We start from the raw sequence: 14,624 nt of genomic DNA on the forward strand, positions 1-14,624 counted from the left end.
TGGGAGACAGGCCAGTCCTTGCCTACAGACAGCCCCGCAACCTGAATCCAGATCACCCCAATGTCGCTGGGGGGGGGTAAAGGGGAGATGGGGGGGATACAGCAGCTGCCACTCTCTGGCCACCCTGCTCTGAAGGAAGCACGACCAACAGCAGCACTGCAGACGTAAGGGTGGCAATACCATGAGTATGCACCTATGAGTATGTACCGTAATTTGCTATCACTTGCGGGGGGTCACAGCCCGAAATATTTTCAAAGAGCGGCCCAGCGAAAAAAAGTTTGAGAACCCCTGCTCTACAGTATTCTTTGGAAGCAAATCTTGACTTGATGTCAGTAGAGCCTGGATTTGGCCCAATGTGTGATGAACGATCTGTGCCTAGTGTTTAATTTCCCTGTGTTGTTTTCTGCTTCTTTGCAGGGATCCTGTTTACAATGCTGGTATTTGGACCAGCCTGTGGATTTATCTTGGGCTCCTTCTGTACCAAAATCTATGTGGACGCTGTCTTCATTGACACAAGTAAGGCGAATTGTTTCTGAGTTGCTGTCTAAGAGCATTGATGATGTATTGTGGGATAAGATGTTGAGATTCACTCATAAAGCCCCCTCTCATTGAGTCTCTTAGGCTCATGAGCATAACAAGGCAGGAGGAGATCCTTTTGAGAGAGACTCAGCTGCTGGGTGGGATTCAAAGTCTTTCGCCTCGATTCCAGTGGAGAAGCGGTTGGAAGCGGCTGGAAGTTGTTCCCATCTGGGACGGTTTGGAATCTTATGTTAAATGAGGCTGAGGGGATCACAGCCCCGTTCTTTGTAGACTGACGTTGCATCGAGATGCCACCATCACAGCTGGTTTCTAGCTAGCTCCCATGCATGCACCCTCCACCAAGGGACTGGGGACAGTATAGGCCATGGAGAACGAACTCCCCATTTTCCCACTACAGGAAGTCTTTGCAGCCCAGCGTAGAGACATATCAAAAAGGAAGCTTCTGGTGCTATCTGTGTGCTACCTCTCTTGGTGATAGTTGCTATGTGACTCTCCTCTCTGAGCCCTACTCTTTAGTTTTTCACAGTTAATGATATTCTAAATGCCACTCTCTCTTGATCTGTCTTTCTGTCTCCTCTTCTATTATTAGAGATATTATTCCTTTTGTCAGTAGAGTCCAGTTACACTGTACATTAGCCCAGCACACCTCTGAAAGGGGAAGAGGAAAGAAACAATAGGGTGATAGATAATAAAAATGTTCATGGTCCAAGACAGGGAATTATTATTTAGACCCTGATCCTGTAAAGACTTAAGCACACATTTAATTTTATACCTGGGAGTCATTCCATTGAAGCCAATGCAATAACTTCAGTCAATGGGCCTACTTGTGAGTGGAAAGCAAGCTCATAAATAAGACTTTTTAGAACTGAACTTTTAAAGTGACCTTGATAGAACCTTGGTATTAATTATGGGGGTAAAGCTCTCACAAAAGCAAATAATAATTCCTGCCAGGATGCTGCTAAAACTTAGTAACAGAAAAATGTCTTAATCAGAGTGGTTAAAAATATTTTTAAATTAGGTGACATTTTTCGTGAAAAATGTTTGTGGATTTGAAAATTTCCAAATTTTTGATGAAATGATTCAAAATGAAAATTTTTCTATTTGGTTTGTTCTTTTTTGCCATTGGAAAACAGGACGGGGTTATGAATAGGGGAGGAAAAGCCTGAAAAATACAAATCAGAAATTTCCAAGTTCACTTGAAATGATCGCTTTTCATTTGAATCATTTCATCAAAAAATTACACTGAGGTTTCGAATGAAATGAAAATGTTTCATTCTGTTTGAAACTTTTTTATTGGAAAAGAATTCCCATTTTTGTGACAAAGCCTACCAGTAATAATGCTCTCACTTTATTCCATTAGCCAAAGATAAAACTTCAGGGGAGGTAGGTCAGGGACTCTGAGTTGTTATCCCCATGTGACCAATGGGGAAAAGGAGGCACTGTGATGGGTCATTTGCCCTGGGTTTCCCTGTAAGACAGAATTGGGGAGGAGACCAAGGAGTCTTGATTCCCAACTTTCCCGCCATTCCACAAACTCAGACTATTAGGAAAGTCAGGAGCTGGTCTCTGACAGAGGCTGGATCCTAGTTAGATCAGTAGTCTGATCCATGTGGCAGCTCTTATGTGTGAGTGTCAAAACGTTTTCAAGTAACTTCTATTCCTGCTTAAATTTTTGTAGGTGGATGGGTACATTATTGTTCAAGAAGCAGAACCCTTTGTTCATTGCCAATGTTATCCCTTTGCCAGCAGAGGGAGCTATAAACCAACCGATCCTCTCCTCTGCTTTCCTGACTGCTTGGTTAGTTTACAAAGCTGGAGCTTCTCCCTTTTGTAGAACTTTTCTCCGCCTTGTTCAAAGGCCTTTGCCTATGTCTCCCCTCCAACAGGCTCTATCAGCGTCTCTCATCTTTCTTCAGGGGTGTTGTCCCCTTTGGGAACGTGCTGCACTTCTGTGATATCGCAACACATCACAACACCATAAATACGGTATTTTGTACGTCCCATGAGGCTGCCTTGCAGGGCTCGGAACAGGCCTCTGCAAATTGGCTCAAAGGTGCGAAACAGCCACTGTATCTTGTTCTATCATACACAAGGGGCATGTACAAATTCATCTGAAAACCAGACACTCACTGGCTTTCTTTGTGCTGCTTGCCCACCTGTAAATATAACTTACTGGGCAGTGCCTCTGACTACCCAGCATCCCTGCCAGGGGGCTCCTTGTTCAAACTTTGAGTGGTCCCATTTAATCCACTGATTTCAGTGGAGTTAAACCAATGATGAATTTGGCCCTATAATAATAATACCTAGCTTTTACATCAGTAGATCTCAAAGCACTTTACAAAGGAGGTCAGTAGCCTCAGCTCCATTTTACAGATGGGGAAACTGAGGCACAGAGAAGGGGAAGTGGCTTGCTCAGGGTCACCCAGCAGGCCAGTGGAAGAACCAGGAATTAGAACCTAGGTTAGCTGAGTCCCAGTTCAGTGCTCTGCCCACTAAGACACACTGCCTCATAGACAGTGTAGTCCTCCTTTAACCATGCACACATCAGACTACTGAGTCTAAACCACTCCAGAGCGTACATGGTCACATTTACTGCTGAACAATAAAATCAAATGTGGCCTGTTCCTAGTACCACTATGGCACTGCTAACGAGGGCATTGGACCATGAACTTTGGGAAACGCAGCGGGATGGGATGGGATGGCTCAGTCGATGATCAGGGGCATAGAGAACTTTCTAGGTCTGGCCTGGGTGGTTGGTGACGGCCTGTTATTGTCAGCTGAGGGTTGTTCAGAGGTCTGCTGGGTGGAAACCAAACGGGCGGCCTGTATCTATTTTCAGATGTATGAGGGTGTCCACGCCCCAGCTGGACCTGCAGTCTCAGCGCAGAGGCCAGGAAAGGAATGTTCCAGGAGACTGAACTGCACTCTTATTCCCAGGCCAGTTCTCAGGCACAGGGACAGAGCAGTGAGGGGGAGAGATTGTGGCTCCACGGCCCATACTGCACCTGTCTGGGGAATATACAGAAGGCCTGGCTGTCAATCTGGCACCATTCCCGGGAGCTAAAGAAATGCATCTCAGAGGGGGGGAAATAACGGGCACAAATTCAATCCCTCAAAAATGAAAATATTTTCGAGCTATACAGTATTTTCCCCTGGGACTGAAGTGTCTCCTTCCCTCTCCGCTTGAGAGACAACTTGATTACTTCACGTCAGACACAGCTTTTCAGATTGACTATAACGCAAAACACACAGAGGAGATTGTTATTCGAGCCGCACACGCACGCAAACCCCCACCAAGAATGAGCTCCCAGGAGCGAAGGCACACATTGGCCTTGCTTTCCCAGCGGATCTCTTCAGAGGACACAATGTTATGCTTTCCGTCTGAAAGAGAAGTTCTCATCTGCCACAGATTTTATCCCCCAGAATGACTCTCATGATTTACAGATGGGCTTTTTTCTGTGTGCTGATTGATTGCCGGGGGTAGGGGGGGGTTACAGACCAGGAGCCAAGACATCCCATCCTGGTCTAGTAATCGCACTCAGGAAACGGGTTGCAGCCATGGCCTTCAATGAAGCCGGATCTATTGCTGACTTGGAATAACAGGGGAAACTGAGGAGCAAGGCAAAAAGGCTCCCACGCTCGCTCAGCAGAGTGTGCTCATCATTCCCCTGCACTCAGCTGGACGGCCACGCTAAGCACATTCAGAGTGAGTCAGGTATGGGGTGGTCTCATACACTCACCAGAGCAAGAAGCTCTCCAGGGAGGCTGTCCCACCAAGGCACCAACGGATGTGGGTGGCTGAGGGGCCTGCTCAGAGTAACGCATTCCAGGGGCTCAGAAGTTACTGGGTGATGTCCAGCCCAGCCTCACTAATTCACATAGGCACTTGGGAGACTGGGTGCCAGGTACTGAATTTGGGCAGTGAGTGAGCGAATGCCAGAGGGGAGCAAAACCAGTGCATCACTAAATGTGCTTTATTCATCCATTTAATTATGATTTGTTATGAGAGCACAGAGGAGCTCCATCTGAGATCAGCCCTATTGTGCTAGGAGCTGTACAAACACAGTGAGAGCCAGTCCCTGCCATGAAGAGCTTACACTCTAAATAGACGAAACAGGCAGGAGATGGGAGGGGAAACAGAGCCACGAGGAGATGAAGTAAGTTGGCCAAGATCCCTCAGTAGGTCAGTGACAGAGCCTCAGAAACGGTACCCAGATCTCCTGACTCTCAGCCCAGGGCTCTATCTATTGGACTATGCTACTTTTGGACTTATGCATCTTTTACCAATTGCCCTTCAATTTTCATTGCTCATGATGGTACCTAGATTCACAGATTTTTTTAAAGGCCAGAAGGGACCATTGTGATCATCATCAACACAGGCCTCAGAACTTCCCCCAAAGTAATTTCCAAAGCAGATCTTTTAGAAAAACATCCAATCTTGATTTAAAAATTGTCAGTGATGGAGAATCCACCATGCCCCTTGGTAAATTGTCCCAATATTTAATTACTCTGACCTTTAAAAATTGACGCCTTATTTCCAGTCTGAATTTGTCTAGCTTCAACTTCCAGCCACTGGATCGTATTAGACCTTTCTCTGCTACATGGGAGAGCCCACATCAGTAAGTGCATGAGAGTGTAGGTTGTAACACGAGAACTGATTGAACCAATTGCTCAGGAAGTCTTTTGCTGAGAGCTGGGGACCAAACAAGTTTGGTGTGGATGACAAGGTGTGCAGTGGAGTGGGGTTCACAGCCTGATCATAATGACCAGCAGGAGCAGCGGAATTGGGGGGCAGAGAGGGATAGAACGCCCGCAATGGAAATGTTGGGGGACTGATGTATGTCCCCCCCGCAAAGTTTTCTGCCCCCTCAATATCTCGCTGAGGTGAGAGGGGAACCCGGCTATCTTTCTACCTCTGCAATGCATGTGTTGTGAGGGTGGGACCAGGAGGAGGGCCTGGAGCAACCCTCTCGGCACACAAGATCAGGCTGGCTGTTGGGGAGCAGGTAGGGTCAGCGCTCCTCTCCCTGCCCTGCAGCCACCAGGATTCCTGTGGAGACACCTGGCCAGAGGGAGGGATGGGAGTGTGGGTGGCAGCTGCTGGGGAGGGGTGGGGGACAGGGGACCAGCACCAGGGCAAGGGGGATTGGCACACAGGATGCTGGAGGGGAAGCACAGAGTGCTGGGCACCAGCTGCAAAGGAACTGCCTTAGGAATGGCAATAGGAACTGTCTTCTGAGCCTGAAGCCAGCCCCTCTCCTCCCCTCCTTTCCCCCCACAGCCAAGACTCTCCCTCCTATCCCTCTCAGTGAGCCACCACCCCACCGCTACCAGCGACAGGTCTTTTCACTCGAGGAAGAATGAGGTAACTTTTGGGAATGCAAAAGTGCAGGGGAGGTTCCTTCCCAGTTGCCTTTCGTGGTGTTTCATTTCTTTTCCCTCCTGAAAGTGATCGTGACCCTACAATGAAAACTCTGCTGAGCAGGGAGCTTGTTTCCTGTGTGTTTGGGCAGCACCCAGCGCCTACAAATAACAGTAGCATAAGCAGGGGCGTGTAATTGGGGAGGGATGAGTGATCTTGGGGCAGTGTCATGGAGCAGATCACTGTTTGGATCCCATTGCCACTAATAGATAACAGTCACTTCAACTAGCTGTTTTGAGTCTGCAAGCTTGTGTCACGCAGAAACGCCAAGGGGCCTTTCTGAGTTTCAGAAGCATTCAGCCTTCAATCGTGTGATCCAGATCCCTCCATCCCTCCTCATCAGTAATAATATTAACTCACAGTTCTATGACCTAGAAGTCCCAATCAGGATCAAGACCCCATTCTGCTAGGTGTTGTACAAGCCAAAGTGCCAGGTTCCTTGCCCCAAGCAGTTTCTTTCTGTGTCTGTTTTATACCTAGATTGCTACTCAATGGGGATATCCTGGGGTTGACTTTAGCCCTCTGGGTCTTTAACCCTTTGTGTCTCTCTCCTTCCATTGGAATCACTGATGTGTGGCTTTGCCGTTGCAGGTAAACTGGATATCACCCCCGATGACCCTCGGTGGATCGGCGCGTGGTGGGCAGGCTTCTTGCTGTGTGGTGCCTTACTTTTCTTCTCGTCCCTCTTGATGTTTGGATTCCCGCAGTCCCTGTCCCCCAGGGTGGAGCATGCAGTGGAGAGCGAGCAAGCCATGCTCCCCGAACGGGACTACGAAAGGCCCAAGCCAAGCAATGGGATCCTGCGGCACTCACTCGAAGGGGAGGACGGTGCCTCCTGCCTCCAGCAGCTGAGAGGTGACAAACTCCCCTGCAACTCATTGCGTTTCTACGGCAGGTTCATAGCTCATTAGATTCATAATTTGGCTCTGATTTTGGCTACCCCACCTGCCCACCCACCCACCCCACAAAAACCCTGTTGGAATTTCTCTCCCGCACTTTTACTTATCCCTGATAGTGCACTCATTTTAGTGGGAGACATTGTTCCACTTAAAAGGCTTTGGTTTAAGCTACAAGATGTAGAAATCCAGAGAAAGCCATTAGGGTTCATCAAAAATGGGGCTAAGGGAGGGACGGGGGAGAATGGAGGGAATAAAACAGTGGACGACAGAAGTTCTCCAAGACACTTTGTGAGTTCCTACTCTCCAGAACCTCACCGTCTTGTAGCTTGGCTGAGTTTCTACTCTCTAGAACCTCACCGTCTTGTAGCTTGGCTATGCCTGCGGCTCGCACAGTGGGGACAGGAAGAAAGCAAGTATGACTGATTCAAAGAGGTTTGGAGCTGCCTTTTGATGGAGCCATGGCAGGGCCAACAGAACCCCATGCTCCTGAGTGTAAAGCAGTAAATGCTGGGCACCGACACAGCAAAATACCAGAGCACAGAATAGGGTTAGGAGGGAGCCTTTAGAAAGGGCAAGGCCAGAGAACAGTCTGAGTATCAACAGAACCCTTGTTAGGGCATAAAACAGCCAACACGTGTCAGAATAGAATAATCTGGGCCAGATCCTCAGTTGGTGGAAATCAGCATAACTCCAAGGAGGTCAAATTACACCAGATGAGGTGTGTTTATGTGTGTGTGTACACACCATGTACATCTGTAGTATTACAGAATTCTTTAGGTGAGAGGACAGCTCTCCTAGGGCATCTGGTCAGCCCCCACTTGCTGTCATCACAGCAGAGGGTTGGTTTCCTCATCCCTTAAAGCTTCCTGATAAACAAGGGCCAAACCATTTAATCCTGTCCAACCCTTACCGACTTAATTGGGGCGTGCGTGGTGCGAATGCAGGGAGGGGAGAAAGGAAGCTTGGAAGGATTTTGAATAGAGAACGTTTTGAGTAATGGATGTTATTGCTCCTTAGGAGAAGGTCAGTTGTGATCAGAAAATTTCAAAAATTTGAGCATAAAAGGAGGAAATATTTTAAAAATTTGCTGTCATCCAATCCTTCAGGCTGCAGGGATTTGGAAGTGGAATGTTCCATGGGTGGAGATTGGCTGTTCCACCCGCCAGTCCCTTCTGCCAGTGGACATATTTGTTCCATCCATCTAGATAATTTCATGGCTGTCAGTACCATAGCATTTGAATATCGGTGTTTGGATCTGAGCATTGTATTCACGTGAAGGACAGCAGAGGTTCAGACCAATTGGGTCATTGCTCAGTTTCAGACAACCGTGTATGGTAACATGTAACACAATTTACCTGCTGCACCAAGTGGAAGGAATTCTGCTCAAGAGTGGTGTGGAGCAGACTGCATTATTGAGTTATTTGCTGAATGACTGCCTTGCAGCATAGGTACTGTGTATGCTCTAGGGGCCTGTGTGTCACCCAGTTATACCAGATAGTGTTTGTATCCCTAGAAATGCACTCCAGAAGAGGGTGATGTTCTGATTGGTTAGTACTACAACAGAAAGCGGACAAGGACAAACCATTCCACTGAAGTCGATAGGCTGAGACCAGGGATAAATCTGGCTGTGTGTACACTTCTGTGTGTTTGAGAGGAGACACTTCTTGCAAACAATGGCAAGATATAACTAGGGGTGTTTGGAAGGGAATACTACATACCTTCAAATTCCATTGAAACTTTATGTTGCAGAAGGTGGAGGAAGTAAACCGAGGGACCTCCATTTTAGACTTGATTCTGAATAACAGGGAAGAATTGGTTGCGAATCTGAAGATTGAAGGCAACTTAACTGACAGAGATCATGAAATGATAGTCGTCAAGATTCTAAGAAAGGGAAAGAGAGAGCAGCAGCATAAAGATAACAGACTTAAGAAAAGCAAACATTAATAATCTCAGAGAACTTGTAGATAAGGTCCCATGGGGAAAAAATGTAAGGGAAAAACAAGTTCAAGAGAGTTGGCAGTTTCTCAGAGACAATATTAAAGCCACAACAGCAAATTCTCCTGGTGCAAAGGAAAGCTAGGAAGAATAGTGAGAGGCCAACATGGCTTCATGAGCAGCTCTTTAATGACCTGAAAATCAAAAGAGAATTCTACAAAAAGAGCAAACATGGACAAATTGCTAAGGATGAGTACAAAAGAACAGTGCAGGCATGTAGAGACAAAATCAAAAAGGCCAAGTGAAAAAATGAGTTATACAGAGCAAGGGGCATAAAAGGCAACAAGAGAAATGCAAAGGAAAATTCCCTACTTAGCAGAGAAGTAAAGCTAGTTACGGACGACATGAACAAGGCAGAGGTGTTTAAAGCCCATTTTGCTTCAGTCTTCACTAAAAAGGTAAATTATGACCAGATACCTAACACAATTAATATGAACAATAAAGGGGAAGGAACACAAGCCAAAATAGGGAAAGAACAGCCTATAAGAACAGATGTATTTGAGTTGCCAGGGACTGATGAAATTCACTCGAGGGTACTTGAGGAACTAGCTGAAACTAGCTATTAGTGATTATCTTTGAGAACTCAGGGAAGGCAGGTGAGAACCCAGAGGACTGGAGAAGGGCAAAGGGTAGCATATATATTTAAAATGGGGGGAAAAAGAGGACCCAGGGAATTATAGACCAATCAGCCTAACTTTGATATCTGGAAAGATACTGGAACAAATTATTAAGCAATCAGTTTGTAAGCACCTTGAGGACAATAGGGTTATAAAGAATAGCCAGCATGGATTTGTCATGAACAAATCATGCCAAACCAACCTAATTTCCTTCTTTGACATGGTTATTGGCCTAATGGATGTGGGGTGGGGGGAAATATAGATGAACTGTATCATGATTATAGTAGGCTTTTGACACAGCCTCATATAACATTCTCATAAGGAAACTAGGGAAATGTGGTCTAGATGAAATTACTGTAAGGTGGGTGCAAAACAGTTGAAAAAAAATATTTAAAGAGGACTTTGCTGTCACACTAGGGGGGTGAATTTAGTGGGTTCCCACAGGCGACTGTCTTGGATCTAGTCAATATTTTCATTAATGACTTGGATAATGGAGTGGAGAGTATGCTCATAAAATTTGCTGATGACACCAAGCTAGGAGGGTTTCAAGCACTGTGGAGGACAGAATTAGAATTGAAAATTATCTGGACAAATTGGAGAATGGGTGTGAAATCATAAAATAAAATTCAAGAAAGACAGGTGCAAAGTACTACACTTAGGAAGGAAAAATCAAATGTAAAACTACAAAATGGGGAATAACTGGCTAGGCGGCTGTACTGTTGAAAAGAATGTGGGGGTTAGTGGATCGAAACTTGAATATGAGTCAACAATGTGATGCTAATATCATTGGTATATTAGGAAGGGTGTCATATGTAAGACATGGGAGGTAATTGTCCTGCTCTACTTGGCAGGTGAGGCCCGTGTCCAATTCTGGGTGCCACTTTTTAAGAGTGATATGGACAAATTGGAGAGAGTACAGCAGAAAGCAACAAAAAACTAGAAGATTTAGAAAACCTGATCTCTGATGAAATGTTTGGGAAAAAAAACCTGGCATGTTTAGTGTTGAGAAAAGAAGAGTGAGGAGGGACCTGATAACTGTCTTCAAATATGTTAAGGGCTGGTATAAAGAGAATGGTGATCAATTGTTCTCCATGTCCACTAAAAGCAGGACTAGAAGCAATTGGCTTATTCTGCAGCAAGAGATATTTAGGTTAGATGTTGAGAAAAACTTTCTAACAATAAGCACTGGAATAGACTCCAAGGCTGGTTGTAGATTTCCCATCGTTGGAGATTTTTACAGGTTGGGCAAACTCCTGTCACAGGTGGTCTGGGGTATACTTGGTCCTGCCTTAGTGCAGGGGGCTGGATTAGATGAACTCTTGAAGTCCCTTCCAGCCCTATAATTTCTCTGTTTCTGTGAAATCCATTGGACTACAATTGCCTTTGGGAGTGTTAAGCAGTTGGCATTTATTTTGTTGAAAAATAAGTGACATCCCTTCTAAATATGGGCTGTTGGTATATATGGGCTAGTGTGTGTTTGTGTCTTTGGGTGCATGAGGTTGTGGTATTTATGTATTTGTGCAGCTGAGTCGAGGAGGACGGGTGTGTATGTCCATGTGTGTCTGGTTGCATGGGGTAGTGTGTGTGGATTTGTGTGGATGTGCATCTCTGTGCACAGGGAGGTTGTGTGTGTGTGCGTGTGTGGGTGTATTTGTGTAATATATCTTTGGGTAGGTGTGGGGGTTGTTTGTGAATATGCAGGTGTATACATGTTTCCGGTTGGATGATGTTCTGTGTGCATATTTGTGTAGGGAGGTTGTGTGTGTGTTTTTGTGCATGTGCATTTCTGTCAATTGATGGGCTTGTCTACACTGGGAACTTGCATGTTGTCTCTCTCCCGAGGGGCTTGTGGGTTTGTTGTGTGGACAAATGTTGTCTGTCTGGGGGAGTTGTGTGTGTATGTTGTATATGAAGGATGAATTTCAGGGTTCAAATAAGCTTCTTTTGAATGCTTTTCTCCAGTCCTTTCCATATCTTGCACCTTTAAGAACTGAGTGGACACTGAGGAGCCACGTCACTTTGAGATAGATGTTTCCAGCTGTGTGCTTCACACCAGACACCAACATGCTTTAGTCAGGGCTGTGGAAGGAAGTTCTGAGGGCTGGCAAGCTTTGTTGGGAGACCATAAAACGTAGGAATCGGCTGAAACTCCTGGTTCTCCACAGATCTTAGCACACAGAAAGGATGTGACTCTCGTATAAAAGCAAGCAACTCAAAGCCTTGGAAATGCCTTTCACATCTCTGCCAAGGTCTAAACGGGAGGGAGGGACCGACCGGTTGGAGGCAGAGGCATCTTGCCCCCGCCTATTTTCATGCTGGGATGAGAAGCACCCTTCAGAGGAGTTTAAAACCTGGAATGAAAGCTGTGCCTTTGAACAACAGAAGGAGAAGTGGCCATCGAAGGCAGCGGAGTCGCCTTGCTGCCTGCACAGCTGCTCCTAGCGCAGCTTTCTCCGGTCTCTAATGATGGAACGGCATCACGTATGAGCAGACCTCAAGGAAGGAAACAGTGACGGCCCCTCCCCAAACACTGCCCCCCACCCCCCACCCCACCCCCCGACTTCAGTGGGAGCTGTGCCATCTGGTTTAACCAGCGGTTCTGGGCAGCTGATAGGAGGATGACCAAGAACTGCAGGAGGCTCATCTGGTTCCAGAGCTAAGTAGGTTAATTGTCTCACGGCTTCTGAGAGGAAGCAATTGGTCATTACTTGTGTGGGTTGTACCTACTCCCTGAAGAACCTAGCACTGGCTGAGGTACTCCGGTCATGTCATCTGAAGCCTTGGCTTATATAGTCGCTCCATGGTTCCAGAAGTAAAAAACTCAAAACGACGCTTGATCATCAAATCCTGTTTCTTGAACGGAGCTGTGCCCTGGCCAGCCTAGGGGAGTGACCCAGGAACTCTGCTCCCACTCGGAAGGAGGGAAGGATGAAACTCTGTGTAATGGGCTATTAGAGGTTACCCTGGGGTTCTGGTTCTAGTGGGCAAGAATTTACATCTGGGGAGGCACCAGAGTGGATTCCTACCTGGGTTTCTATCTATCTATGGTACTTCTGATTTAGTTGGGGATTGGTCCTGCTTTGAGCAGGAGGTTAGACTAGATGACCTCTTGACGTCCCTTCCAACCCTGATAGTCTATGATTCTATGGCCCTCCTTTACTGTAGTGTCTGAACATCTCATAGTCTCTATCCTTACAGCACTGCTCTAACGTAGGACAATGGTATTCTGCCCATTTTATTGGTAGAGAACTGAGAGATTTAAGTGACTTGCCCAAGGTCAGTCAGGAAGTCTGGGGTGGAACAGGGAATTGAACACTGGTTAACAAGCACCTAATCAACTGGCCCATCCTTTTTTCCCCTAGTTTGGCATATTCTAGATCAATCCAGGTGGTGGCTTTACACTGTTGCACCTGGGAATGGGATACTACACTCTCTTTCTTCTTTTGTGTGTCATTAAATGTGAATGTGTGTTAGAGTGCAGGAAAGGGAAGGGCTAATAGCACGGGTTTACAGCAGGGAAAGGATAGGCAGATGCTGCCCAGGTTTTCCCTGGCATCTCTGCCAATGCACCTTATTCCTGATCTGGAGTGCCCCTTGCTACTCCAGTCCTAGGCTCCCCACATAGAGCCCTGTGAATGCACCTCACTTCTGACCTGCAGTATCCCTTGCTATCCTAGGGCTTGGCACTCAGATCAGCTTTGCTAATTTACCTTCAGTCCTGACCTGCCCCTCCAACCCTGCTATTCCAACTCTGGGACAGTGTACAACTCTGCCACTGTACCTCAGTCCTCGCCTGTACCCCCAGCTGATCTAGGCCTGGGATTGCCACCTAGCTCTACCATTGCAAATGAATGATAACTGGCAGCACCTTCTGCCACTAACCAACAGTCCCCTACTCGTCTCTGCGGCAATATATGAGCTTTTGTCTGCACAGAACAGCTGCCCTGTTTCCTTGCCCAGTGCCTTCCTCACAGCTTTCCTTGCTGTGCTTCTGGATACCTGAGTGTGACAGCTGCCAAATTCCCTTGTTCCACCTCCCAGGAAACTCTGCCTTGGGAAGAGAATGCTGCTGGCTGGCAAGAGGCTCCCAGATCCCACAGGTGGATTCCAGGCAATTAAAGGGCTGTACGCCACAGCGGGACATAATAATAATAATCGTAATTAACCATTAGCATGCACAATGGTTTCCACCTTCAAAGCGCTAACTGATCATTAGTGAAAACTGTCAGACGCCTTGGTGAGCCGGGGCTGGGTGAGAGTGCCTGTAGTCAGCTAGCAGCCTGTGCACCCCGTCTGCAGCAGTGGTGGGGGTGTGCTCTCTCTGGGGCAGTCCCTTGCACTTTGCCCCTTGCAATCACTTCTTAGCCCATGGATAGTGTGATTTGCTCCGTCCTTGGCTCCTGTCAATGCCCTTTCCATCCTTCCCCAGCTAGCGCTAGTGTTCTGCTACATTTTTCTTAATTAGGGGCTGTGCCTCTCAGCCCTATTGTTGTTGTGAGAAGCTGGTGATTGGAGAGACCTTGCTCTGCAGGCTAAATGGGAGATTGGTTTTCACCCTGCAATTTGTCTTTCTAGATGTACTCTCACCTAGCACGTTTCCTCTTGCGTTTGTCTGTCTGGGCTCGATGGTAATGCAAAGGGAAGAATCCCCCAAATCAGAGGCATAACGGATCATATTCTGGGCCGTACTCTGTTCTCACTTACACTTGTGTAAAACAGTTGTGTCAGTGAAGTTGCTCTGGATTCAGCCAGGATTAAATTAGAACAGAGTTTAGCACTCGGAGTCTGCTTATCTTGCTTCTGCTGAGCATAATCTGTTGGATGACATTTTCATTCCATCCCACTCTCCAGCTTCTATGCTTGAACTACTCTGCCCTTAGGGCTTATTTCAGAGCAGCCGCATCAGAGATTAATCGGGTTGGGTCTGATCATGTGGGGTGAGGAACGCTCACAACTTCCACAGGCTGTTTGTCTGTTTAAAGAGGGGTGTGATATTGGAAGAGAGTTAAAAGGTCCTGTAGATATTGAGATTGGAAGCTTTTGGGGGCAAAGAATGTCTCTTCCTATATGTTTGTACAGCACCTAGCACAATGGGGCTCTGATCCCAATTGGGCTCTACTGTAATATAAATAATATGTACTCCCTAAAAAT

General features: G+C 46.6%; 1 protein-coding gene across 1 annotated transcript in view; it reads left to right on the top strand.

Moving 5' to 3' along the window:
- SLCO3A1 (solute carrier organic anion transporter family member 3A1) overlaps positions 1 to 14,624 on the top strand; it is a 203,480-nt gene that overhangs the window by 157,758 nt on the left and 31,098 nt on the right. The window contains exons 3-4 of the mRNA XM_084640815.1: positions 418 to 516; positions 6,554 to 6,817. Coding sequence (XP_084496941.1) covers positions 418 to 516; positions 6,554 to 6,817 — 363 coding nt within the window. The remainder of the gene's footprint in view (positions 1 to 417; positions 517 to 6,553; positions 6,818 to 14,624) is intronic.

Source organism: Lepidochelys olivacea, assembly GCF_965140295.1.
Source record: "Lepidochelys olivacea isolate rLepOli2 genome assembly, chromosome: 10".
Taxonomy (NCBI): Eukaryota; Metazoa; Chordata; order Testudines; family Cheloniidae; genus Lepidochelys; species Lepidochelys olivacea.